At 58.5% G+C, this 26,341-nt stretch overlaps 1 protein-coding gene across 1 annotated transcript in view; it reads right to left on the reverse strand.

Annotated features, from left to right (window-relative positions):
- Nucleotides 1–3,543: 3,543 nt before the first annotated feature.
- Nucleotides 3,544–26,341, reverse strand: part of CORO2B (coronin 2B) — a 28,752-nt gene continuing 5,954 nt past the window's right edge. The window contains exons 2-12 of the mRNA XM_086471315.1: nucleotides 23,684–23,884; nucleotides 11,488–11,604; nucleotides 7,696–7,845; nucleotides 7,155–7,319; nucleotides 6,463–6,579; nucleotides 6,253–6,357; nucleotides 5,839–5,935; nucleotides 5,185–5,297; nucleotides 4,352–4,442; nucleotides 4,122–4,261; nucleotides 3,544–3,676 (exon numbers count right to left, since the gene is read on the reverse strand). Coding sequence (XP_086327441.1) covers nucleotides 3,545–3,676; nucleotides 4,122–4,261; nucleotides 4,352–4,442; nucleotides 5,185–5,297; nucleotides 5,839–5,935; nucleotides 6,253–6,357; nucleotides 6,463–6,579; nucleotides 7,155–7,319; nucleotides 7,696–7,845; nucleotides 11,488–11,604; nucleotides 23,684–23,884 — 1,428 coding nt within the window. The 3' untranslated portion in view covers nucleotide 3,544. The remainder of the gene's footprint in view (nucleotides 3,677–4,121; nucleotides 4,262–4,351; nucleotides 4,443–5,184; nucleotides 5,298–5,838; nucleotides 5,936–6,252; nucleotides 6,358–6,462; nucleotides 6,580–7,154; nucleotides 7,320–7,695; nucleotides 7,846–11,487; nucleotides 11,605–23,683; nucleotides 23,885–26,341) is intronic.

Here is a 26,341-nt window from a genome sequence, read left to right on the forward strand (position 1 = left end):
GGCGTCCTCAGCAAATGGATGGGAAACTCCCATTTAACTGAAATACAACCCCCAGGGCCTTGTCCTCTGCATTTGCTTAATTTGGGGTTTCAAAAACCAGATCTTCTATGTTCCCCTATAAATTTGGGGGGGGGGAGGGGGTTAATCACCAGAAATCTTTTCAAGTAGGCACTCGCAAAACGTTGGAAACCAGAGAATTAACAATAATCCTGCAGCTAGGAAGCGTACGAGGGGGCCGAGCCTCAAACAAAGCGAAACCTCCAGGATGCAGAAAGTAGGTCAGGTTGATAAGGATGAGCACAGAGGGACAGCATTAAGAGGGAGGGGGAAAACAAAGTAGGAAAGAAATCACCCCATGGCCCTGTTTGAAGAAGGAAGGGGCTGTCTGCTATGGCCAGCTGAGCTCTTTAAGCCTTTTTTCCTTAAAACCTGTTATCCCTGGAGATGTCAGCTGTGAGGGAGAGGTAATTGCAAGCAGCAGCAGCAGCACGGGAAGGGTGAGACCTCAGCCTGGGTTTGGAAGGGGACAGCTTGGGAAATGCTGCGGATAAATTAGATATCTGTGTGAATTATCGAGGCTGGATCAAGTTCCTGGAGGGGGTCTGGAGAGCGAGGGATCAGCTCTGCTAACGCTGCGGGACCGAGGAGGAGCTGGGTGGCTTTAAAGCAGCTGTAATGTCGTCTGCAAGGATGGGAGGAAGAAAAGCTGGGAGGTTGCGGACTCACTGGTCTCATTTAGACACTGGAAAACACCGTGAACTACCCAGAAGCGTCTAAAAAAAAAACCCACAACGGAACCACAGGCTCCCCAAGCACCAAGGGCCGGGACGTGGGCAGCACGGGAGCGGGTCTCCCGGGTCCCAAGTGGCCCAAAAGCACCGGGACGAGGGACGATGCAGGGTTGCACCCAGCTGCGCGGGGCTCCTGCTCCGTGGTCGAGTCCTAAGGTTTGCGGCAGCGCAGGGAATTCGCTGCTAAAATTGGCTGTAAGGGAGTGCCCCAAAAATGGGCCTTTCTGCTTTAAATAGTGCCCAGATGGCGCGGGAGGAAGCGTCGGGAAAAGCTCAAGCTGTTTGACGGGGAGAGGGGAGGAAAGGTGCGAGAAGAGGAGCCGCGAGAGCCTCGGGAAGGGTTTGCCCTGGAAACGGCGCCGCCACGGCTCAGGCTGGAGTTTTTGGGTGAATCCCAAACATTTTTGGGAGCCCCGCGAGCCCAGAGCCACCCCTTGGGGCTCCGTCTCGCGTCAGTCGCCTGCGCACCCCGCGCCATCCCCTCCCCGTCACCTGCAACAGAGGCAGCACCCGCTGGATTTGTGCTGATGTTTGCAGATATGCTAATTGGCTCATTAATCATCCCCACCCACAGCCATAATTGGGCTCATTTGGCATTGATTCAAGAGGATTCGGAGAAAGGTTGGCTCTTCCCTTTCAAGAGGGAATTTGGTGCAGTAAGTCCTTGACTAAGGCCGTGAGACAGAAGGAACCTCAAACCGCCGCTGCTCTCCACTTAAATTCTCCTCCCAAATACGAGAAGTGATAAACCCAGCCCTGACCCCGAATGCTAACACCTTCCTCGGCTCCAGAAAAACGAAAGAAATAAAGCTTAAAGGGAGGAATTAAAGCTTAAAGCTCCATTTCCATCTCAGCGGCCCTCGCGCTGCCCTCTCGCTCGCGCGTGCCCGGCTGCGGCACCGCAGGGGGCTGCAACACCCCCCCGTGTTTTACCTACAAATGTGGGGCTGGTCTCAGGGTAAGGGGCTTCTAAGAAAGATGGGGACAGACTTTATAGCAGGGTCTGTTGCAATAGGACGAGGGGTGATGGTTTTGAGCTCAAGGAGGGCAGATTTAGACGGGATACAAGGGAGAAATTTTTTACGATGAGGGTGGGGAGACGCTGGCACAGGCTGCCCAGGGAGGTGGTGGGTGCCCCATCCCTGGAGACATCCAAGGTCAGGTCGGACGGGGCTCTGAGCGCCCTGATCCAGCTGAAGATGTCCCTGCTCGCTGCAGGGGCCATGGACTAGGTGACCTGGAAAGGTCCCTTCCAACCCAACCCAGTCCCCGACGCTGTGATTCATCTTTGGCTGCCTCCGGCGAGCACCTCCACCCCCATGCTGCTCCCCCAAACTGGGGGCCCCCAACCCTGCCCAGCCCAGGGCAGGTCCCAGCACCTCCTTCCCTGCACAAAAGCAGGGCTTCTGCTCCTCGTACTGCCCCCCCCCCCCCCAAGCCCCGGGCAGCCCCCCCCCAGCATCGAGCCCCCAGCCAGCATCGCTTGACCCTGTGGGTACCCCATAGCTGGGGGGGGGGAAAGAGCTGCAGCACAAGCAGGGGACACTGCGCTCACCCCAAAATGCCCCTTTGGGTGTCGTCGTCGTCCCCCCCCCCCCTTTTGGGTGGGACCCAGCGCTTGCGCCCAGCTCCTCGGCACCGAAAGGAAGGAGCGGGCAAGGTTTTGGTATCTTGAAAACATTTTATTCCGTCACTATTCCGTGGTAGCATAAATAATAGGCAATGACAGCACATGGAACGTGAAGAGGGGGAAGCAGTGGGCGCGGGGCACAACGTGAGTTAACGGAGAGGAGAAACCGTTGCACGGGTGGTGCTGGGCAGGGCAGCGACTTGGTTTAGTGGAAATACAGAGATACAGGTCAACGAGCAGTATTTGGTGTCGGTCCCTGCGCTACAGGCCTAATCCACAAAAAAAACCCCAGCACCCGCTGGGTCCATCCCTCGGGGTGTCCACCCGGGGACCCTTGGGGTGAGCCGGGTGACATCTTTCCCCCTCCCTGTGGCAACTGGCCCGTGTCCCAGCAGACAGGAGGAGGATAAATCCCTCTTTGCAGAGGCGGAGGGAGCAAAAATCCCTCTCTGGTTAGGAAACACAGCCTTTTTTATTGTTCGTTTGGTTGGTTTGGGGGTTTTTTGGGGTTTTTTTTTTGTATTTAAAGAAGGAGGGAGGTGCGTGTGCAGGGATGCACGTGTGTGGAGCAACTCCCTTCCCCAGGCTGTAGCCCGAGGACACTCCCCGGCTGCTCCTGCCCAAGCCCGGCCGTGCCACGGCCACCCCTCCAGCAGCACCACCGCCACCACGGGAGGCTCCCGGGCTGCGGCCACGTGCTTCTGTGAATCAAGCCCTTCCCTTCCCGCACCCCGTTCCGCTTCTGCACCCGCTGTCGCATTTTTGCATAGGAAAAAAGAAAACCCCAAAAATGAATAGCAACGAAGCACGGCGCTTTCCCGGGGAGCCGCCGCCGCCACCTCGGCTCCCCCGTGCCGGTGAGTCCCGGCGGAGGGGACACGGCTCGTCTACTTACTCCAAGCCCATCGCTGGGGCTCGTGGCCGCCCCAGCCGCCTCTCATGCAGTAGCCATCGGTTATAGCGGTTTTAGTGCTAGACAAGACGAGGAGGACGTCGTTCCAGCGAGCGAGCGGGCTCTTGGCAGGTCGCTTGACTTCTGGCTCATGTTCTGTGTGAGTGGATACAGTAAAATTAAAGAGCGAGTATAAACAAAGAAAGTTTATTTATAAAACGTCCCTGGAAGTTAATTATTCTTCGGGCTGTTCCGTAAGTTTTTTAACTCCAGCTGCAGCTGTCGGATCCGAATGTCCTTCTGCGAGAGCTCGTCCTTCAGCCGCCGGATCTCGTCCTGCTGTCGGAAGAACATCCGAAGGAGCTGGAAGAGAAGGAAGGAGCTGGAGGGTCTCGGCCGCTTTCACCACACAACCTTGCCGTGCCGCCTGCCCTCTGGGGTTTGGTGTTGCACCCTCCGCCTCGGGGGTGCCCTACGCGTGCAATCTGCAAACTCGGCTCCAGCAAAACAAATTCCTTCTGGGACCCAGTGCTGATGTTTCCCCAGCACCTCCGTATGTTGTTCCCAGAGAAGGATTTTAATTAAAAGAAAATAAATAAATAAACATTTCAGGTGCTTAATGACGCTCCTTTCGGGTGCTCCGTGGTTAACGCGGAGCAGGATGCTTCAAGTCACAGGCCAACGCCGTGCCCAGGCACTTCACTGTGGGAGCACAAGCAGAGCCCTGCCAAGTGGTGGCTTTCCACCCAGAAAACGTCCCCCTCAGCCAGCGACTGTCCCCTCCCGGCCCCGTGCCCCGCTGCCCTACCTCATTCTCCGTCCGGGGCGGCACGTTCTCCAGCAGGTCTATGCCGTTAACGACAACGCTCTTCTTTTCCCTCACCGGTGCCTTAAAGACGATTTTGGAGGTCTTCTTGTAGCCCTCCTTCAGCGACATCAGGATGGGATCTGAGTGGGGCAGAGCGCGGGAGGGGGGTCAGAGGGGGGCTGCGATCCCAGCCCACTGCCCGGCCGTTTTCGGGGCTCCGTGCCTTTTACCTCTGTTCACCCCGCTCAGCCATTCATCCGGCGTGAGGGCTGGCTCCGTACCCGGAGTCATCGGGTAAATGTCCTCTTGGTACGTTTCTGACTAAAAAAAAAAAAACCAAACCAAACCAAAAACCACGGGGAAAGGAAAGCAACCGCCTCCGTGAAGCTGCTCACAAAGTTTTGCAGCACGTTGCAACCTGCGGCAAACGGCTGCGCTCACTCCCTCGGCACGCAGCGATGCAGCCGCCCCGGGCGGGCGGGGAAGGAGCGAACTGGTGTTTGCACCGTTCAGCCGGACGAGAAACGCCAGCGCTGCCTGCTCAGGGCACCCGTGGTGGGTCTGGGGAGCGCCGGCAGCAGAGCCGAGGGGCTGGCGGAGGGCGAGCGGCTGCTGAGCTGTGGCAGAGAGCAGGACGGGCTCCTCCGCGCAGCCCTGGCTGGGTTTGCTCCCAGGTAAAGGTAAACGCCAAACCCTGCTCCAGCTCCACCTCCGAGCTGTATTTTACCAGGAACAGCCCCCAAACCTCAGGGGAGATGAGCCCCTCGCTATGGACCGAGGTGATTTTGCACAGAACAATTGCATCAAGGCCAGGAGCGATGCAGACGCGTTTGCTAAAAACATTCCCATTAAGCCTTGGGTAAAAAAAACCCAACACCTTGGGAATCCCATGCCTGGGAAGTGTGATGACTGGGAGGTCTAAGACTGGTGCAGAGAGACCCAGCTGTCGGACTGGTCAGCAAAGCGGACTGGTCAGCCACCTCCATCGCACCGGCCCCGTTTTGGACACCCCCGGACACCGCGTGCCCCCGCCAGCCCGTCCCCCGCGCCCCGAGGGACTCACCCTCCTCGGCACGATCATGGAGATGGGTTCGATCAGCCCCTTGAGGGTGATGAGCTTGTAGAAACGAAAGACCTCGCAGGCCGACACGTCCAGCCCGTGCTTCGGCATCACCCCTGCGGAGGAGGTGCAGACGATAACCCTCGGGTGCTGCAAACCCCGGGCAGGGACCCAGCCGCACACCCGCCACGGAGGACCCCAAAAGGTCCTCGTTCTCCATCAGGAGACCCAGCTCCTTGCCCAGTTAATCCCTGCCATCACCCTGGGGACCTGGGGCGCAGACCCGAGGTGTTTGCAGGGACATTGGGAAAGGGAGGAGCAGCTTTTATTCGGGGCAAACCACGGGGATCACTGGCTGACGTCCCCTGGTAAAGCCGTGGCACGTGTGACAGCAGGAAGGGCGTCACCAGACGCGCGCCTGGCCGGGACCCAGCCCCAGCCCAGCTGAATCACCGCAGGAAGGAGAGCCCAGCAATGCGAACGCCGCCCCGCGAGCGCTGCAGCCCCGCGCCGGTGCTCCAGAGCCGGCACCGCGCCCGCCAAACCCTCGCCAAACCCTCGCCAAACCTATTTGCCCGCGGGCAATTAATTAAGCGCCTTCCATCATCTACCTTTGGCACGTTCCGAGCGCAGGGTCAGCAGCACGGCCACCCTTACCCAGTCCTTTTTGCGGGGCCGGGGAGCGAAACTCCATCAGGTAACTCAAGTAGGGCTTTTCCGAGCCGATCTCATAGTACCGAATGTTGCCGTCGCCCTGGAGCGAGCGCAGGGAAGAGGGATGGTTTAGTGCTTTGGCAAACAGGGGGTTGAGGAAAGACGATAACAACCCCCAGCACCCCATCCCCGGGGGGTGGAGACAGGCTGGGGATGCTGCAGCCCCGCGCATCACCCGGCGGGATGCTGCCGGCTCGCGGCGGGCACCTCCGCAAACCGGGGGTTCGTGGCCGAAGAGCCGCGTTAACGCTCTGCTCGGGGCTCAGCAGAGCTCAGCTCCCAGGATGGTTCTTCTCCCCGGCGCTGTTTGCTGGAGAGAAGCCCCTTCGCCTCCCCGGGGGACGCTGCAGCCCGTACCTTGCCAGCCAAGTACAGCATGTGAGTGTCGGCGTCGTAGAAAGGGAAGAGGAGACCCGAGAGCCCGTCAATCTCCTCCTCTATCAGGGGCATGGACAGGTCTTCCTGCGCAACAAGAAAAAGCACTTTATTGAGCAAGGTGTCCCGATGCTCGTGCTGAATACGGGGGGGAGTCCCGGTGGGGAGGGAATGGGGGGTCCCGGCACCCACCTGGTCCCAGAGGGCGATCTGCCGCGTGTTCCAGCGCGACACCCCCGTGGTCAGCAGCCGCTTCGTGCTGCCCAGGAAGACCACCCGGTTGACGCGGTGGTTCTTACAGCTCGCCTCCTGCAAGACAGGAGGAGCGCGCTCGGCGGCAGCCCCCAGACCCAGCCCTCGCCCCGCGAAAGCCCCTTCCTTGGCAGGTACCCCGACCTGCCGCTCCCCTGCCCGCCAGCGCCTCTCCCATCTCATCCCGGTGCGAGGGCAGGCGGTGGGGAGGTGCCGTGGTTCAGCGCCTGGCCCCTGGGCGAACAGAAGTGCCCGTCTCCCTGAAGATCAGGTACCACCTTTGCTGAGAAACCACCGCCTGTCCTCCAAACTGTGGGCTCTTTCTGGAATTTCCTGCTTCTTTCCTCCCTAATTTCTCTTGTATTCCACAAATCCTTAATTAATAAAAAATTCAAAGCCTCCAACTCCCGTGCCTGCGATGAGGCCGAGCCCTCCCCGTCACCTCCACCCAATTAAACCAACCAGCAGAGAACTACCCGCAGACCCTGACGCAGGCAAGTCATCACGTCACGAGCATGTACGGTGCCTTGCAGAAGCTTTTGCACGTTTCTGCAGGGTTCCTCCCCAAGATCTTCTTTCTAACCCCCTCCGGCCCAGGCAGCACGCAGACCCCGCCGGCACGAGCGCCGCACCTGCAGGACCCTGCCCGAGCGCGGCTCCACCACCCGCAGCTTCTTGTCCTTGCAGCTGGTGGCCAGGAGGCTGCCGTCGGTGTTGAAGGACATGCAGAGGATGACGTCCGTGTGGCAATCGATCATCTTCACCGGCTCCCCGATGTCCAGGTTCCAGATGAGGACCTGGGAGAAGCGGGGGGGGAGGCTGCCCTGGCATCTCCACTCCTTGAGACACCCCCCCCCGCCCCCCTCCCCTCCTGCAACCACCACTTTGGGCATCTTAATAGCTCCTATTTTGGCTGAAATCACCCCCCTCGTTGCCTACAGAGCCCCCTTCCCTCCTCCAAGGGCTGCCCCGAAGCTCGTGCAAAATTAAAACAGGCCTTACGACCGGGTGCAAGACCCTTGCACGAGGGAAAGTACCGTCTGCTGCAGACACAGGGGGTCATTTTATTCCAGGTGGGCAGGATCCTGCCCTGGGTGCACGCAGGGGATTCCCACCCGTGCCACGAGCAGGGAAAGCCTTTGCCAGCAAGGAGCGGGGCCGGGCAGGGCTCACCTTGTAGTCGTAGCCGGCGCTGAAGAGGATGTTGTTGGTGGTGGGGTGCCACTCGACGAGGCCGACGCGCCGGCTGTGCCCGTACAGCTCCAGGACGGCCTCCGTCATGTTCCTCTTCAGGCCGCCCTCGGGGATCTCCCAGATCCGCACCTGCGGGACGGGGCAGGCGTCGGGATGGGTTCGGGAGCCCCGGGAGGACCCCGACACCCACCCACGGGGGGTCTGAGCTACTGAATCCCCCCGTGGTGTCCCAATGCCAGCGGCCTCATCCTGCGCCCTGATGGGCGTCCCGAGGTCGTCCTGCTCCTCGGGGCAGCAGGAGGGCACGGAGAGTCCGTCCCATCAGACCAACAAGCACTGTGGGGTGTGGGGGGGAAGGGTGGCCCCAAAAAAAAAAAGGCAGTGGTTTCACCCCTGGACTGCGGGTGCCGAGGAGAAGGACCCGACGAAGCCGACGCAGAGCTCCCAGGGGAGTGGGGCTGGGGGAGACCCCCCCTGGCTGCCGCCAGCCTCGCCGGGAGCTGCGGGGAGAACCTGGGCTAAAAGCAACCAGAAAAGCCTCTGCGCCCAAGGGGCTTGCTGACCAAAACGGGGTGACGTACTGGGACAGGGTAAGCGCCCCCACTCCGATTAAACAGCTCCAGATAACGCTACCGAAGAGCGGCTAAGGATGCTTTCACCTCCGTGGCAGGTCACTGGTAGGGAGCCGAAGTGACACGTCTCATTTATTGACACCCCCCCCCCCGCCTCGATCTGCTCCGTGCCTGAGCACCCTGCACCCACCCCGGCAGCGAGACCCGGGTCCTGCCAGCCCCACGGCTTCCCAGAGCCGCCCAAAACCCGGCAGCGTTTGGCGGCGGACGCACGTCCCCGTGGTTCAGGTGAAGAGACGGAACGATTGAGCTTCGCGCTCCCATCTCCTCCCTGCGGCAGGCTGGCTCGGCCAGCGTGCTCCTCCTTCCCGGAGCCTTCAATCCCACCCCAGCTCTGACACCAGTTTGCAGACACATCACCACACCGTTAAGTAACGCTCATTAAAAAAGCCGAACCCTATCGAACGCAGCGCGTGTGGGTTCCCCTTTCACCTCCTCCACCAGCATCTCAAAAGCTGAGCTTGCCTTTGCCCCAGCCGTGCTGCCCCCCATGAGCATCGCTGAGTTGAAACTAAGCTTTTCCAAAATGTAGGGAACATCTGGGAGGCTGCTGCCCCTTCAGTCGCTCATCCCTCTCTTCCCCAGCACCCCCAAGGGCTGCCCCAGCCAGCCAGGGGCTGAGCCACAGCCTGAGGAGGGGCCAAAGCGACTTTGCAATATCGCAGTGAAAAATCTGCGTAAGGACGTCTGGGGGGGGAGCGGTGAGTTTTCTGCCTGAACCTGCACGCGCAGAGGGGGAAGACGCTGCCCTGCGGGTCGCATGGTGCGCAGAAGACACGGCGTTACGAGCCAGCCACGCTTAAGAGGCCGGTTTGGCTCGGAGGGACGATTTTTGAGAGCATCAGCGGTTTTCAAACGAGGCGCAACCCGAGGAACAAGCACCGCCGGAGCGCCGGGTGTCGAAGGAACCGGTTACGAAAGCGCCGGGTTACGAAACGGCTGTTACCAAACAGCCCATCTGCATCCAGGAGGGCTCCGAGCACCGCAGAGGTGCTCCCTGCTGGGGGGATGCACCGTCCACCCCGAGGCGAGGGGGGACCCAGGGAAACCTCCAGGCGCTCAGCTGCGATGCCCGGGCTCCCTGCATCGGGTCAAAGAGGAGCCACCTCTCGCCTTCTGCTGCGCAGGACGTTATTAAACGTGTCCTGCAGCCGTGCGCAGCTGCAGCGCGGCATCACCTCACGGAGCTGCAACACTCGGCCTCGCAAAAAAAAATCCCCCCAAAAAAACAAAAAGGGGGTGAGTGCCAGGGACAGGCTATTTCAAGCAGGTTTCCCCATTACCACGGTCACTATGACCTGAAAAGAAACGTGTCGGAACTGGTTACGGTACCAATGCCATTCTGGTGCCAGTATGGGCGCAGCTGGAGCTAACCCAAAAATCAAGCGCTGCGCCCGAGCGCGCGGAGAGCTCCGGCGCAAAGGAAACGCGGAGCCTGAAACACCCACGGAGATCAGGTGATTCCCCTTTTAATCCTCCCCCCTGGTTCATCCTGCCCTTACAAAGCTCCTTCCCAAAAAGCCTCCGCGGCGCCACGGCGGGTGGGGACGAGGAAGGCGAGGATCAGCCCTGCTGCCGATCATCCCACGAGGACAAATAACGAATTGACGGCCCCGGCACCCCCCGGGGGGAGCATCAGGCGAGGACAGATGCCATTGTCCAAGCGGGGACAGACAGGGACGGGTGGACACAGGTCTGATAGCGAGGGAGTCACCCCAGGAGGGGTTTCAAGCAGAGCAATAACCCAGAACGACCCCCCCCTCCAGCAAGGCAGCGTCTAACCACGGCCGTTAATATCAGGCGCTGCCGAGCCGTTGAATCCTCACCACCCCTTTGGAGGGGACTGACCCGTAGCGATGCCCCGGGGACGAGGGTGCAGGTGTTGCCCTCTCCACGTAGGGCACGATGGAGGGAAGACGTGAGTCCGGAGCAGGACCAGCCGCCCGCATCCCCGTGCTCCCCCCCGGGTGCAGGTGGCAGGTCCCCAAGGACCCGAGCATCCTCTCTCTCTGATGAAGCCTGTCGGTCTGAGCCTCGTTAAACCTCCCGGCAGCGAGCGGAGAGAGCCCCGAGGTGCAGGACCTGCCCTTAAGCAGCACCCCGGCCGTGGGGCGGCACCAGGAGCCACGAGCCCGCCCGGCTGCAGGGCTGCTCCCCTCCAACTCGCCCCCATCGGGGGTAAATCCCCCCCCACCAGCCAGCCTCAGGGGCAATTAACTTCATTTCCCAGGTTGAACGATGGCTCGTGAAGTCTTCCCAGTATCCTCCCTCCCTCCCAGCACCTCCTATTCCCCAGCGACTGTATATAAAAGGTTGTAATTTAAAGTGGGATTTAAATCAGCTCACCGTGATTCATGGCCACGATCTGAATTTTTTCCCCCCACACTCAATATCTTCCCTGACAAGCTTTCAGCTAACAAAAAGTGCCAATACAGCGCACCGAAGGAGAGGATGAGACGTTAGGGGACAAACCACAGCGAAACGCTAAGGATCAGGCGAGGCAGATTTGTAACTGCTTAAAAACTGGATCACCCCAAGCCCTGACTTCTGCCGTGCAGAATGACCTTCTCCCTCGTACAAAGGCTTTTTTTCCCCCTTTATGATGCAGCCTTCGGGATGGACTTACGTGCAGAATCTAAAAAAGGGAGGTGGATGCAAATAACAGCCAGGTAAAGATGACCTGAGCCGTCATCCCCCAGCCTGCAAAGCTGCCTTTTGCTCCTCTCACTTGATGGCTCAGGCCACGAGAGCAGTTGCAGCCCCTGCGGTCCCCGAGAGCAAGAAGGATTAATAATAGCCTTGCTGTTGGGCTTGGGGGGGAAAAAAAAAAAAAATAAAGAGAAAAAACCAGAAAGACCTCGTTGTGCACAGCTGTAGGGCTGCTCTGCAGCGGGGGACGCAGAAAGAGCAGCGCTGTGACAATAAGTGACACTGGGGACAGCAGAGGAGCTGGGCGCCGGCCACAGCCACCACACAGCAGCCAGGGGCTGGCACAAGTTGCTCCGTTCCTGACACGGCCGAGCCACCCCCCACCCCGGCAGCCCCTTTCCTGCCCCGCTGGGTGGCTCAGCGAAGGGCAGGAGGGGACACGGGGCAGCGTGACCCCCGGGGGGTGGCAGCCCGCAGCAGCCCAGCTCACCGAGGTGTCCTCGGAGCACGATGCGATGATGTTCTCAATGAAGGGGTTCCACTTGATGTCCAGCACGTTGCCCTGGTGACCGCAGACTTTGGGGTAGTTGGGTTCGATCCGGCCTGTCTGTAATTTAAAATAAACAAAAAGAAGAAGAGGGGAAAAAAATAAATAAAATTGGGTGATAAATTTGGTCTTTATAAGCTGGAGCGTTGTCAGGGGAGTGAGCTCCGTAGCTCAGCCTGGGATGGGGATTTTGGCTGGGGGAGACACCCAGCCGAGTCAGGGCTTGGTTTTACCCCATCAATATTCCCAGGGGTGGCTGGAGCTGATCCCTGTACGAGAAGGGGTTTCTGCAAACCCAACCCCACCGGGCTGCTCAGGAGGAAATCTTGGCGTGACCGTCTGAAACCAGGGGCTGGAAGGGACTCGGGAGGCTCCGAACCGACGCTCTGCCCTCGAGGCAGATCCGCCGTCGAGCCACGCGTGGGGCGTTTGCTCCTTTCCTCCCCAGCTTTGGAAGCGATGCTGAGCCAGGCACGTACGGATACAACCGCGGAACAACCCCCCAGCGACGTCGGGGTCACAAACGCTCTCGCTCACTCTTGGTAAGAACCTGAGGGTGACACCACTCGCCGGGTTCCTTCCACGCGGCTGGAAATCCTTGCAAGGCTCTCAGGGACGGTCCAGCCTTGCCACCCCAGCAGAGCGAGGACCTGCAGAGCTCCGCAGCCGAGGATGGCCCGTGGCCCAGCCTCCCGTTAAGGTTCCCATCGCCGGTGGGCTGCAGGAACCCCCCTGCTCCTTGCAGGGACCTCGCAGGGTGCCCGTCCTTCCCCTGGGCTGGCTCCTCGCCGCAGCCCGGCGGTGGTGGCGCGCTTCGGAGCGTGCAAACTAACTAGGTCAGCACGACACGGCCACTAAATATTTCATAGCCCTCCCAGCGCTGACCTTTTGCCGTATCGAGCTCCCGGCTCCATTTAACGGCAACAAAGGAACGCGCCGAGGAGAACACGCCGCATTTTTGCCACCCGCAGCTAAAAGGGCAACGGCTCGGGGGTGCTCTGGGCAACCGGATCAGGCCCAGGGGCTCCCCCCCCCCCCCCCCCCCCCGCCCTGCGCCATCGCTGCTGGGAAGCTTTATTCGAGTTAATTTGCTCCCACGGTTGCTAATTGCTCCTTAATTCGCAGCCACGGTGCCCGCCGCAGCGCCGCGCGGTCGGTGGCAGCTCCGGGGAGCGGTGCGGGATGCAGGGGCAGAGCGCGGATCCAGAGCGGGACAGGGATGGAGACGCAGACAACCAAGGCGCAGAGAACCGCAGGCGAACACAACCCGCCCCGAGCCCGCCCGGTGGATTTTAAAATCCTTTCCATCGGCACGATGACCAGAGTGAAAAGCCAATCCTCGCTCAAATCGCTACAGCAGCTCCAAGTCACCCCTTGGCCCGTAGGGAAGACGAGCACCAGGCTGTGAACACCGGGGACTTAGTTACGTGGATCATTTCAGTTATTGCCCTGGTTTGGGCTAAACCAGAACTAATTCTGGTTTAGTGCTTTAACTTTTCAGTTCAGTCTCCTCCAACTAAAGGCACTTTCTGAAGCAGCAGCACGTTTCCCCAGACAGTGACTGCTCCAGCAGTGCCAACCCCTGATGGTTATAGTTGGTACCGAGGGATGGGATGCAGAGAGGCCCTGGCTGGGACTTGTTCTTGGAGCGACCAAGGTCACTGCTGAGTCTCGTACCCCGTGTTGGGGTGCCGGGAGGGAAAAGGGTCCCCAGCCCGAAAAAGGGAAAGGGGAAAGAGGCGCCTGCTCTCGCTGCCTTCAGCCCGGGAGCGAACAGGCACCTCCAGCTCCACCCCTGGGTAACAGGGTCACGGCAGCCATCCCCCTCTGCCCGTCGAGGCAGCCTCCTGCAAACCCTCCTTAATTCCCCGGCGCGGGATCGCACCCCCGTTGAGCGAGGAGCACCTAACGCCAGACTGATTTCTGACCCACCAGCCTCTTACTAATTAGGGCCCGTTCCGCCTGTTCCCTACCCACACGGCGCAGGGCTCGTTTTCCCTGCGGTGGTTGACACCAACCGGTGTGATTTCAACCTCCCTTCGGGCCAGTTTTGGGGGGTGGCAAGGCAGGGATGGATGGAAGAGCTCGGACGGGGCGGTTGCACCCATGTCCTCCTTCAGCTGCCCACGGCATCCCTTCGGCTGGCTCGGAGCGCCGAAATGTTGATCGTTCTGCCCACCAGCAGCAACGTGGCTCGCATCTGAGCGGCCACAGCAGCCTGGGACCCTTCCCTGCCTCCTGCCACCCACTCATGCATTTCCTTCCCTGCATTTACCTGGCGGCTTCGCCCCAGGTAAGCGGCAGCGATCGCCGTACACAACATTTCTGACAGCATCCAACAGCCGAAAGGGCGTTTTCCCGGTTAACGCCCCAGACGGGGGTTTTATTTGTGCTGTTACAGGTTTTTAGGGATAAAAACAAGCAAAGCGCCTTTCTGGCAGTTTTGCCAGGGTGACCCAAACCTCTGGCAGCTGGCGGCTCTGGATGATGCCACGGTCAGCGTGACAGTCCCCTGAATCCCCCATCGTGGTCCCCTGAATGCCCCCCCCAGCTCCTCATCCCCTCCTCCTGACCCCCAGGATGGTTTTCTTTGCCTGGATTACATCGAGCACCACTGCAAACACTGGAGCATCCCGGAGGAAGGGCGATACATTAAAGTACACGTGGATTTTAAATTTTCCTTTTACTCCGTGGCAAGGACAGCCCCTTGGGAAGTCCCCGTCACAGCAAACCTGCGTGGTGGGGGGCAACGGCCCCCAGCATCACAGGGATCCCCCCCAAGACGCTAAGATCTCTGTGCTGGGAGCCAATGGTCCCCAGGAAAAGCAAAGCCCGAGGAGGAGCATCGCCTGCCCAAGCGCTGAGAGCACGCAGGCCGTCACGCAAGGGAAATCCTCAGCAAAGGCAAATCCTCCGTTTAAACAAAACCAAAAAGCCTTTCCAATGCAGAGCCTCGAAAACCGACTCGAGTCGTAAAAAAATCAGTTTTCCCCTAAAGGGAATTTTCCAAAAGGGGTGGAGGGAAAGACTTAGGAGAACGTTGCTTTTCACTGAAAACACCTCAATATCTAAAACCACTGTTTGCATTCAGCAGCTGCTTCCTCGGGCACCCTTGCAGGGCTGGGCACCCAGGATGGACGCTCGGGACACGGGGCAAGAGCTGCCCGTGGCCTGGGGAGACCCACAGAATCCCTGAGCCAGCTGCTGCCTTCACCCAGACTCCACTGCAAGAACCCCGCCATGGCAAGTTACGACGAAAAAGCTGATTTTTTCACATCCCTCGAGTTTTCCCATGGAAAACAACAAATAATCCTGCCTTCCTTTCAGCTGCCATGGGTGGGCAGAGCTCAGGCCTGCGCCTCACAGCCCCGGAGAGAGGATAAGGCGCTTTGGGTCTCATCCTGCACGCCAGCACCGCACAGAGCAAAGCGCAAGCTGCAGCTCCCGGGATGAGCGGCCAAGGTTTGGGGAGGAAAAACCCCCAAGGTGAGACACAGAAACCGGGGCAACGGCGGCGCTTCGTTGGCGCCCGAAGCTCTGCCTCTCGGTACTACCCAGCAGCGACCCGCCTGTGAATTAATGGGATGCAAAGCACAGCTTTATCGGTTATTATATTAAAATACACGAGCAGACATCGCTTACCCAAACGGCTCGGATTATCTAGCTTTCCCTCTATTTTCATATTTGCATTAGCATGACATGGTTAACACGCTGTCTGGAGCAGAAATCCGTGCAGCAGCTGCTAAATTCCAGGCGGACAGACCTTTTAATAGCACAAGTTAATATGCAATCGCTTCAAATTTGAGCAACCAGCCCAGCGATTTCCTTCGCAAAGTAGATTTGATGGGTTTTGTCAAAATTCATTAGGCTTTCAAGAGGACACAACAGAGTTTAGGTTACCAGGGACCGTTTCTGCCTAAGAAATCAAGAGTTGGGATGAAAATTAGCTGAATGCAGCCAGCACGCAGGAGCTGCGGCGGGGCCGGCAGCAAGGGGCACCCCAGAGGTTGGGCCCACGCCCAGGGCACCTGAAAGAGGAGGAGCAGCCAAATAAAGGAAAGAAAAAGAAAAAGAAAATCATTAAAAATCAGAGATTCGTGCCACGGCTTCCCATTGAGTCATTCTTAGGGGGCCCTTGCCAGCAGCCGTGCGCTAAGCCGCGGTGAATCCTAATCGCTGGGTCCCTGACCCCTGGCTGGGGGGAAGCTCGGTGACCCAGATACCGTCCCTTCAGCGAGAGCGGCTCTCCGGCCTCCAGCAGCTCTGACATTTTCCACGGCACGGGCTGGAAGGAGCCAATCTTCCAGCAGCTTCAGCCCCTCAAAGCCCTCTCTTTGCTGGAGCGGTTAGGAGCGCCTGAAAAGGAGAAAGTTATTTTGTATTACGGCCGGGGGGAGGAAAGACGATGAATTTTTTAAGCGCGTTGAGTTCAGTTCTTTTGCTGCCTGGTGGCGGAGAAGGAAGCCTTCCCCTGGGAACGGCTGGACCAGCAGCCTGCAGAGCCCAGGAGGGACGGACACGCGGCCCCAGGAAGGGGAACACCACCGCCGGGAGGAGCAAAGCCTCTTTGTTCTTAGAAGCATCACTTTTAAGCACTCACGAGCCATTTCGGTAGCGGAATCCATCCCAGGGAGCCTCTCGGCCGTCGGCAGACTCCGGCGAGGGGAAGCGTTACCACCTCAGACCCTCTAAGCTTCACTCTCGCGACGGGAGGGCTCCGCGTTCGCTTCACCGCCGAGCAGCGGGAAGCTCGGATAAACCGCTTTAATATACGGCTTTCCTAAACCTTGCTTTTCACCCGGTTCCCTGGAAATACAAACCCAGAACGTTTACCCTGTGGTGAAAACCTTTAGTCAGCTCTACCCTCAAACCAATCCTGCGTGGAAAACTTTACAGACAACAACAGCAGCAGCAGCCACCCGGCATCGATGCCAGCACCTCTCCCTGGGCGAGAAACCTCCCCGAGGAAGGAGCACCCACCACCAGCCCCGGGGAGCGGCCAGGCCACCCTTCCCCACCCCGCAGCTTCCCCGAGATGCTCCCTGATCCCTTATTAGCTCTTAGAGGGGGATCAGGGAAGCGCTGCCTGAGCCGCAGGGGATTTACAGGGTTTCCCAGGAAATCCTTGAGTACACACAAGTCTCCAGTGGCTGAGATTAAGAGTAAATACATTTACTGCCGTCTTTTTAAAGGAGGTCTCTCCTACTTGAGAGCCAAAGAGGAGGAAATTACACAGATTTCCCTGACCTGGGGCAGATCCCCGGCCGATTTCGGTACACGGGAAGGTCGCTGCGGGTTAACCGACCTTCGTTAGGAACCAAGTCAAACGGAACCAGGCCCAGCGAGAGAGAGAGAGAAATCGGACCAAGCCTTGGCAGGGACCCAGCCAACCCATCGGCATGAGGCGCCGCCGGCCGCACGTCTCCCCGTGCGGTAGCGGGGACCAGCCCCGGCTGAGAGCCCCGGGGAAGGCAAGAGGAGGGCTGGAGGCGCAGCTGGGCACCACATCGGCCACGGGAGCTGCTGAAGGACAGAGCAGCCGGAGCCCGAGCGCCAAGGGGCGGTGGGGTTGCACCGAGAGACGGCGCTTGCTGCCCCGGTCCCTTGTGCGGTTGCACCAAGTAATTCCCCAAGGAGATTCTCGTGCGGGCAGGAGGAAGGATGGCGCTGTTGGAGATGTTTCTCTCCGACCAGACGGGTGCCTCAAGGCTTCCTCCGCTTTCCCTGCTCTTCCCTCGCAGCCTCCCGTCTGCCAGGAGGCTCATCCAGCCTCCAGCGGCTGCGAACCACCGGACGGGAGCGATTGCACGGCCCCAGTTTGGCCAGAGCCAGCCAAGGCTGAGGAGATTGGGGCGACCACGCATGATCCCAGCAGGATCATCCCCTGGGAAGGACGGGGCACACAACTGACCTGGCTGGAAGCTGGTCCAGGGATCCTCAGTAATATAAATCCATTTAAAAACCAGAAAGAAATCCACGCATGGATCTACAATATCGTTCATCGAAACATCGATTCCAGGCACTGGAAATGTCTGAACGGGCTTCTGGGTCCTGCAGAGGGTAACCTGGTGGTTGTGACCGCACTGCCAAGCTTCCTGCCTGCTCTTGTGAAGGAGAGCAGCGAGCAAACGGCTACGCCAAGAGCCAGCTTTCTAGTAAAACAGATTTTTGGAATTTGTTTAGCTCAGCTCACGTTCTGGCACCTTTGAGCGAAGAAGCTCTTTAGCCAGATGTTCACCTCCGGGAAAATAACACCACGAGTGAGACCTGCCGCCCCTCCTGCCTGTAACACCCGGGAAATTCAACCAGGGATGGAGACGGGGATGCGCGCTGAGCATCCTCCAGCGCCCGCTCAACCAGCGTTGGTGGTCTTGGACCGAGCAGCAGGAGCACGCAGGGGTTTCGCAGAGCCGGGCAGGATTTCTGCCCAGTCCTGGGGATTTTATGGCCTGGGCATCTCCCACCCCGCCCCCGGGGCCATGGGGGCCTTCCCCAGCCAGCCTCGCCGTGGCGGGGGGAGAAGGGGAAGGCAGGAAGGGCTGCGACCCAAGGAGGTTTTAGCGACCACCTTCTGTACAGCAAGAACTCTCAGCCACCCTCTCCCCCGGGAGAAGCTGCCCCACGGCATCTCCGCCTCACGCCACGCTCCTCGAGCGACCGTCGCAAGGCTCCGTGCCTCAGTTTCCCCGGGAGCGACGATGCCGTCGCTGCCTCTGGCAAACTCCACATTCAGGGGTACTTCGGGATAAACAGTCCCTGATTTACCAGGTTACTCGCCATAAAATATTACAGCCATTTATAGAGGAATTACTCTTTTTGTTACACAGCTAAACCACGCCAGTCTCAGAGCAGGAAAAGCAATCAGCATCGCTTCATGCCATTTTTGCCAGGATGAAGGTTTAAATACCGGTGACTCCTCTCGTGCGGATAGAAATGCTCTTCAGTTAAACATAAATACTGTTGTGGGCTGTCAGCATCCCATCTTCTGCCCAGGCAGGCAGCTGCCTGCGCTTGGGGTACCTATCAGACGAGCTTCTCCAGCCACGCCGGACCCACGGAGCCCTGCGGCCCTAAAACCCACTCAGCGCCGCACGCAGCGGCTTTTGACAAACAATTTGCACCGATTAAAACCCCGAAGCCTCGCTGCAGAAGTGTTTTTCTGCACCATAAAAGCAGTAGCCGGGCTCCAGCTTGTTAATTAAAAAGACAAAAGCCCATCTAACGCCCCCGTTAAATTGGATTACGGACACTAAAAATAAATCTGCGTTTATTGGTAACAAAAAGCCACTTTTCCCCAGCGAGGACGGGGTTTCTCTCTATTTTAACCGGCAGAGGGGGCAGGCAATTGCAGGCAGGGCTGCGCTGCCACGGCCCAGGCAAAGCCAAGCTCTCGCTTCCCCAGGCTTTGCTGCAAATGCGTCAGCATTAACGGGGGCAAAAAAATCCATATTTCCCCTCCCAAGCTCCTGGGGGCCCAAGGACCCACGTTTTCAAACCTTGTTTCCTCCTCTGATCCACCACCAGCTCTCAGGGCAGCATTAAGATCTTACATTGACACTTTTTGACTGATCCAGGTGCTTCAAACCAGCCAGATCCCGGGTCTGGGCTTCCCACGGCTGCTCTCCCGTCATCTCCCTGACCAAGGCAGGGACATCAGATTGTGCTCCAGTGGGGAACAGTAATGCTGAAGTGGCAGCTCTTCTGTAAGCCTCAGGTCTTTTTTTTTTTTTTTTTTCTGGGCCACTCTAGGTTAAAAGCAAACGTCTCCCGCAGACTAAAATCAGAGAAAAATTCACAGAAGACAGGAAAAAAAAAAAATAGTACAGACCAAAGGAGTCTCCTGTGTCCTGAGTTTAAAGGTAGAAAAGCTCTAAGGACATGAAAATTGGTTCACAGCACAGAAAACCAGAGAAAATTCGGTATTTTTCCCTGCAGAAAACCTCCCGGTGCTTTGAGGCACAGCGGCTCTAAGGAGCAAGGAAAGCGTCTGTGTGACGAGCTCGCCTGTTCTCTGCCCAGCCCTGGCAAGTAGGTGTCCCCGCGGAGGGGACGGCACGCACAGGGGGGTCCCTCGGGGGGACGCTGCGAGCACACGGGCAGAGGAGATGCCACCAGGACCTCGAGCCGAGACAAGCCACCCCGGGGCCAGGGCCAGCCACATTTGGGACCTCCACGGGGATTAGCAATGGGTTTGTCACCTCCGTGGGCTACCACGGCTCGTAGAAGCCCCCACAGCAGCAGCAGCAGCAAGGGATATCGGTGTCCCATGGGGACACAGGGAGGAGGGGGCTCAGTCCCCTGCCAGCCCCCCCAGGACCCCCCCTTGCTCCCCCCTCTGCACGCCAGGGCACACGCCAGCAGCCGGGCAGCCCTGCCCCACGGGCACAGCAGCTCGCACGCAACCAGCCCCGGCCCCAGCAGGAGCAACAACTCCAGATTTCGCCTTCCTACGTGTAAACAGAGACTCCCCTTTCCTGCTCGCTGCTTCCTTCGGGCGTGCAGGCAGATAACATCGTCCGGCTGCGGAAAACAAGCGATCTTCATCCCTTACAGGAACAAAAATCCGATGCCAGCCCTCCTGCCTTGCAAACACTGCCCTAAAAGACCCCTGCAGCAGCCCAGTGCCACCCCAGCAAGCTGCACCGCAGCCCCCTCCCTCCCTAACCTGGTTGATAGGAAGCCAACTAAACCAGGCACAGCTGAAATAAACCCACACGGCGCTGGAGCTTGTCTTTCCCCCGCTGTCTGGGCCAGCCCAGGGCTAGCAAAGCCCCAGTGCCGCCCGAAGCACGCAGGTTCTCCGAGCTTCTTTGCTGCTGGTGGTTGGAGGTGAGCTGCAGCACAAACACACCAGTTTATTTTTCGATTTCATCACTGCTGCCCACAGCTATCCCAGCCCCGGGACTGGGAGGAGGAGCAGCTCTCGGGCTTCAGGGCTGCAAGTGCAGCACCTTCAAAAAGCGCCACGTATTTTTGTTCCTTCCTTGGCCGGTTCGCTCCGGGGCTCCCCAGGCGTTTGGATAAAGCTTTTTTGGAGACTAAACGGATCAAAGCCGAACTCAAAAGGTTAGGGATGGAAACCCCCTCGCCCAGGGAGGGGGAGAGCGGGTGCTCCCAGGGCTGCTCAGCCCCATCGCAGCTCTGGGGTCACACGTGGATGTTCCTTTCAGAGGAGCAGAAAAGCTTCATCGAGAAAAGCCTGGAAACGGCACAAAATGCACCCTGGGGCGTTTGTAAGCCCAGAAGAGGCCAAGGCTCCTCCAGGGGTGACTTGGTGACGGGGAGGGCGATGCTGGGTTTCAGCGTGGGCGTTAAGGGATGTGCAGCACGGGGGGCAAACACCACGGTTTGGGCTGTCGAACGTCCGGCCTGAGGTTCTCCCGATGAAGCACATCCTCTGCTAAAAAAACCCCTATAGCCACGCCGTTCCTGATATTGCTGGGGGTTTTGCACAGATTTTTCTTAAAAATGGAGGCCAAATCCTGGCTTTTCTGTCATCTCACGGGTCCTCCTTGCCCAGCCCCTCGCCCTCCACGCATCCCTTCACAAGGCGCGGGGTACGAGGGATGGCTCGGGGCGCGGGCGGCTGGTGCTGGGAGCGTGTTCGGAGCAGCTAGAGCAGAAGCGCAGCCCGTGCTGGGCCACAAACAAGGATGAGCAAGATCAGATTCTGCTCGTGGTGACAGAGCTCAACTCATTACTGCTGACTCAAAATACATGGACGTTTTCAACATCATCTCCTCTGCCCTCCAGCTGAATCCGAATCCTCCTGTCGCCGCGGTTTGGGGAGCAAATCATCGTCTTCTCCAGCCTCAGCCCCAGCGCACAAGCTCTCCTTCGCCCACTCTCCGGGGATATTTATAGCACAAAACCCCTGCGGGGCTGGGGAGAGGCGGGTTCCCAGTGGCCGAGGCTCCAGAATTTGGGATCCTGCAGCTTGGGGGAACAAAATGCAGCCGCTCTCCATCTCTCCGACCCGCGCAGCCCCGCAGAAGCGGTTACACGTCCCCTTGATGGCCACGTAAATACACGAGGAACCAGCACTGCTGACGTGCAGGCAGAGGAACATATGGCCCGACGTATGCAAATGCATTGTCACCCGAAGCATAAAGCGGAGGGGTTTCTGGTGAACGTTTCTGAGCGGAACAGAGGGCAGAAATGTGGGGGAAAAAAAAAAAAAAAGAAAAAAACAGAAAAAAACGATGGCAGCAAATCAAATCCTGAGTAGATCTGCAGTATCTAGGTTACCTTAATTATGTTCGGCTAAATATGGATGCCAATTAATTAGAGGGCTGCTGATTTCCAAAGAAAATTAGTTTACTCCTAATGAGCTAATCAGTCCCTATTTTAAAAAAAAAAAAAAAAAAGGAAATTGTGAGACTGTACAAAGGCGTGTGCAGCCGCTTGATCCGGAGTGCCGGGGTCTCTCTCCGGCTGGGATTTGTCGGGTGCGGCATCGCCAGGATTTCCACGTGGGGCTGATGATCCCTTCGGAACAGGTTGCAAATGGCACCGTGCTCCCTCTGCTCTTTTCTGGCTACATTTGCCAGAAACAAAGGGTAAATGGCTGGTAGCACCGGGTTATTGGCTCAGGATTTAGGACCACGAGCAAGTGGTGTGTGGACCGGCATCCTCCCAGCTCGGGCTCGGTGGCGTGGGGAGGGAGGCAGCGATGGGGCTGGAGCGCTCCGGCAAAGCTCCTGGTTTTTTGAATATTAATAAGAGTCAAGCTGTGCGCTGCAATTAAAACGCTGATTATAATTTCTTCCATCTGTAGCTGATTCTGCTCCAGAAATTCAAGGAAAATTCAGAAGAGACGGGAACGTTACATGGGGAAAGGGTCTAAGGAATGCCGGGGTGCAAAGGGGCTCGGAGGGGAGCTCCATCCCACCATGGCCAGCTCTGCCGGCTTCCCCTCCCGGCTGGAAATCCTGGCAGGTTTGGCACCGCCACTTTGCTGTCCGGGAGCCTGGGAGACAACCACCTCCTCCCCACACAAGTCGACGGGGTGGGCGCATCCTGAAGGGGCGTGAGCCGCCGCTCCTCCACGGTCAAAAATGCGCCTGAGAACGAGGGACCGGCAGCACCCGCATCCCCCCTCCTGCAGCCCAAGAGGGGCGAGGGCAGGGTGCCCGGGGACGGGATGCTGGTACCAGCTCGGAGCTGCTGGTCCACACACTGGAGCACCGGTGGGAGAGCAGCAGCGTCAGTGCAACCGTGATACCCCGTGGCTCGAGTTTCGGGAGCAAAGTAATATTCATTTCACGTTCAAGGTCGCTCCCGCCCAGCTTTTCCTCCACGACATGCAGCAGGGACGAGCGCTCGGCCAGGAGCCACGTCCCCCGGGGCGGCTCCTGAAGCATCAGCTGAATTTACGGGAGGTTAAAATTGCACGAGGAAGAGACGGGCGGATTCACGTGGGTGCCCGGGCGAAGAGCTGGGGCAAGCCTTGGCTGGGGAAGCAAAAGCGCGGGGCGGCGGGGAGAAAAGGACACGTGCTGCCCGCCGGATTGACGGTGCAGAGGTGCGGGCGTCACTCCTGCCGTGCAAAGGGCTTTCGAGGGGTACGGTGGCGATGGAGCCTTAAAAATAAACCTTGCGTGAGGCGGCAGCCGCTGCAGGGCACAAAGCAAAAGCCCCCGGGGCTTTGCACCGGGAAAACGGGGTGCGCAGCCGTGCTCTCCCCCTCTCAGGCTGTCCAGGGTGTGAAATTTGAGGGCTGGGAGGATATGGACGGGCTGAAATAAAGGGCAAGGACGTGCTGCTTGCTGGGCAGGGGTTCCATGGGGACTCCCTTGCTTTCTGGTGAGCCACCGGCGTCACAAACCTGAGTGGCCTCTGCCACGGCGGAGATACGCCCAGCGCCCGCCCTGCCGGCACGTGCTCCCTGAGAGATGCCAAAAACGCCGGGGCAAAGAGAAGCTTTTAACAAATGTTTCATTTTCTTCCTAAAGAAAAACCCCACTTCGCTAAGGCAGCTGTGACTCCGCCCTTCCCCGCACAAGAAAACCCCAGTAAAGGACACAGAGACTCCGACACATCCCGTGGCAGGAGGGGATTCCCGGGACGCAGCACGCACCCGCACTCCTGCGCTTAGGGCCCGGCTCCAGATGGTTTTGCCGGGGGCCAAACCTCTTACCTGCTCGAGGGGGATGACGAGGAAGGAGCCCCCGCCGGCACTCTCGGTCACGATGGCGAGGAAGCGGGCGTTGACGGCGCAGAAGTGGTTGTCGTGGACGTTCTTGGTGATGGGGATGCCGTCGAAGCAGTGCTCCCGGCTCGCCACCTTCCCGTAGACGTTCCGAAACTTGGAGCTGCGGTACTGCGGGCGCCATGACATCTGCGGGGGCAAACGCAGAGGGCTTAGCCTGCCCAAAATACCCCACCCCGGGGCCGGTTCCCAGTTGCTTTCCCCGTTTCCAACCCGCGCTGCAATAGGGATTTTGCCTGACGAGGCACAGCGGTGTCGGGGCAGCCCAGATCTGCAAATGTAACAACGCCCTTGGAAAGAAAAGATGTCAGATGTCTCCCCGGTGCAAGGTACAACTCACAAAAGGCATTAAAAAGGCTCTCCGCTGTTGCAAAATGGAAGCTGATCTCCTTTTCAGCACGGACTGCTTATCTAGAACACGCAGCACTACCGCTTCATGTGCCCACGACAAACGAATTAAGGCTTTTAAGGCGATGACTTGGAAATGGATGGGTCTGGAGCACGTGAAAGCGCGCACCAGGGCAGAATAAGAGCACTCAGGCAGGGAGCGAGCATCGGAGAGCCGGTGTATGCTGCCTTCAGCTGTCTCTGCGTATTCCGCACGGGTCTCCCCATGGGGGGTGACCCACAGCGTCGCAGGAGCTCTGGCTGCAGGCCGGCTGCCATCGCTGCCGGTGGTGAGATGCTCCCAGGGACCCACCAGTTGATCCCAGCACCCCAGGGATCCCGGGGACCCACTGGCTCATCCTGCGTCCCCCAGAGCGAGTCCCGGCGCTGCAGCTGCAGGCACAGAAACGAGCGCGCCTTCGCTTGTCCTCACTGCTTTGCTTTTCCTAAGTGAAAAAAAACCCGCAAAACAGACTTTTTTTTTTCATTCCAGTCTTCTCTTGAACAATCCCTATGGTAGCACAAGTGTTCACGATAAGATCTGTAACGATTTAGGGCGCTCTGAGCGTGCAGAAGAGCCTACAAGCCACCTGAGCGCGACACAAGTACTCGGCTCTACCCCAACACACAGGAATCGCACGCCCGAGGACTCGCAGCCGCTCGCGTCTTCGTAACCAGCATCTGTCGACAAAAGCACGTCAGTGTGTGCTCAAACGCCGGGTCACCTGCTGAGAGCATCTCCCGGCGAGGGGCGACAGCAGAGAAACACTCTGGTGGCTGCTCTCATCCTCCCTGCTTCCCCCCAAAACATAACGCCATGGGCACACGGCGGGTTTGAGCAGCGTCTCCTGAAGAGCGAAGGGGAATGCTTTAAGACTGGAAAACAGGGGCGTTTCCATCTCTAGCTCGTAGGGACAAGCTCGTCGGCTTAACTCGCGGCTACGGGGCAAAAGGCAGAGTGAGGAGCAGCGGAGGGTAATAACCCACACCGTGCGTTACGGGGCTGATGTCAGGGGGCGCGTCGCAGTGACCTCGTGCCAGCAGAGCCCCGCCGTGCCGACGCTCCTCCCGCCATCCAACACCCTCCCTGGGAAACCTGCCCGTAGGCAGAGTCCCTGCCCTTGACGCCGCATCCACCCCTCGCACCCCGCATCCCAGCTGGGTTTTCCAGCCCGCCAGCAGCCCATGCGCTGGGAGCATCCTTCCGAGGATGCACGGCAGCGCCGGGGCTCCACAATCGCCCTGTCAGCGAGGGAAAAGGACACAGATCCTTGAGGATTTAACCCGAAACGAGAGCAGAGAGACATTTTGGCTGGAAGAGTTTCTGCTCTGCAAAAATGCAGACTCACGTCCAACAAAGCACTGTGAATCTTTGCCAAACCTACCCAAGCGGTCGGAGCCAGGCAGGGCAAGGAAAAACACCCCGACCGCAGCCTGAGGAGTGGCTTTCAAGAGTTTCACTAAATCTTACATTTTCCTTTGTCTGAACAGATGAGGTTTCACATCGAAATTACGTTTTTTTATACTGTTAAAAACACACAAAACCCTATTTTGATATTTCTCAAGCGCTCGATTTGCTCCGTGCTCCCAGGACTTTGACTTCGCTCTCGCTTCTGCTGTTCGCGCCCTTCTGCTCCGGACCTACCGCAAAAAAACCCAAAAGCCCCAAATTCTACTGAAAGGGCCATTTGCTCCATCCTTCCCCCACCAAACTTTTCAGATGCCTCGTAGCGCATCCCCTGGCAGAAGAAAACCCACGGACATCCCCCCCCCCCCCATGCGGAAACCCCTCCTGCCCCATAGACGTAGCAGAAAAGGGGCTCCCAATATTTTCAGCATCCAGAAATTCAGCTCAACGAGTCGCTGCCGAACGAAGCACCAGCACGAACGAGCTCCAAGCAGCCTGGAGACGTGGTTTTTACCCTTAACGTGGATCCTCACGTGTGTGCTACCCGCCGCGGTCCCCAGACACGAGCGCGATGCTGCTTCCGCGACCTCAGCGCTTTGGCATCCCGCCTTTTTTTTTTTTTTTTTTCCCAGCCCTCCTTGTTTTAGTCTTTCACCCAAAAAAACTGGGCAAGTCTCCACGCAGCCCCCGCCACGCCGGGAGGAAGCAATAAGCTCAAGTGCCTGTTTCGCTGGAGAAATCCAGAATTTCTTTCCTTTAACCTCAGTCAGTATTTCCTGTAAACAGCGTCA

This window comes from Leptosomus discolor, chromosome 11, assembly GCF_034619465.1.
Source record: "Leptosomus discolor isolate bLepDis1 chromosome 11, bLepDis1.hap2, whole genome shotgun sequence".
Classification (NCBI taxonomy): domain Eukaryota; kingdom Metazoa; phylum Chordata; class Aves; order Leptosomiformes; family Leptosomidae; genus Leptosomus; species Leptosomus discolor.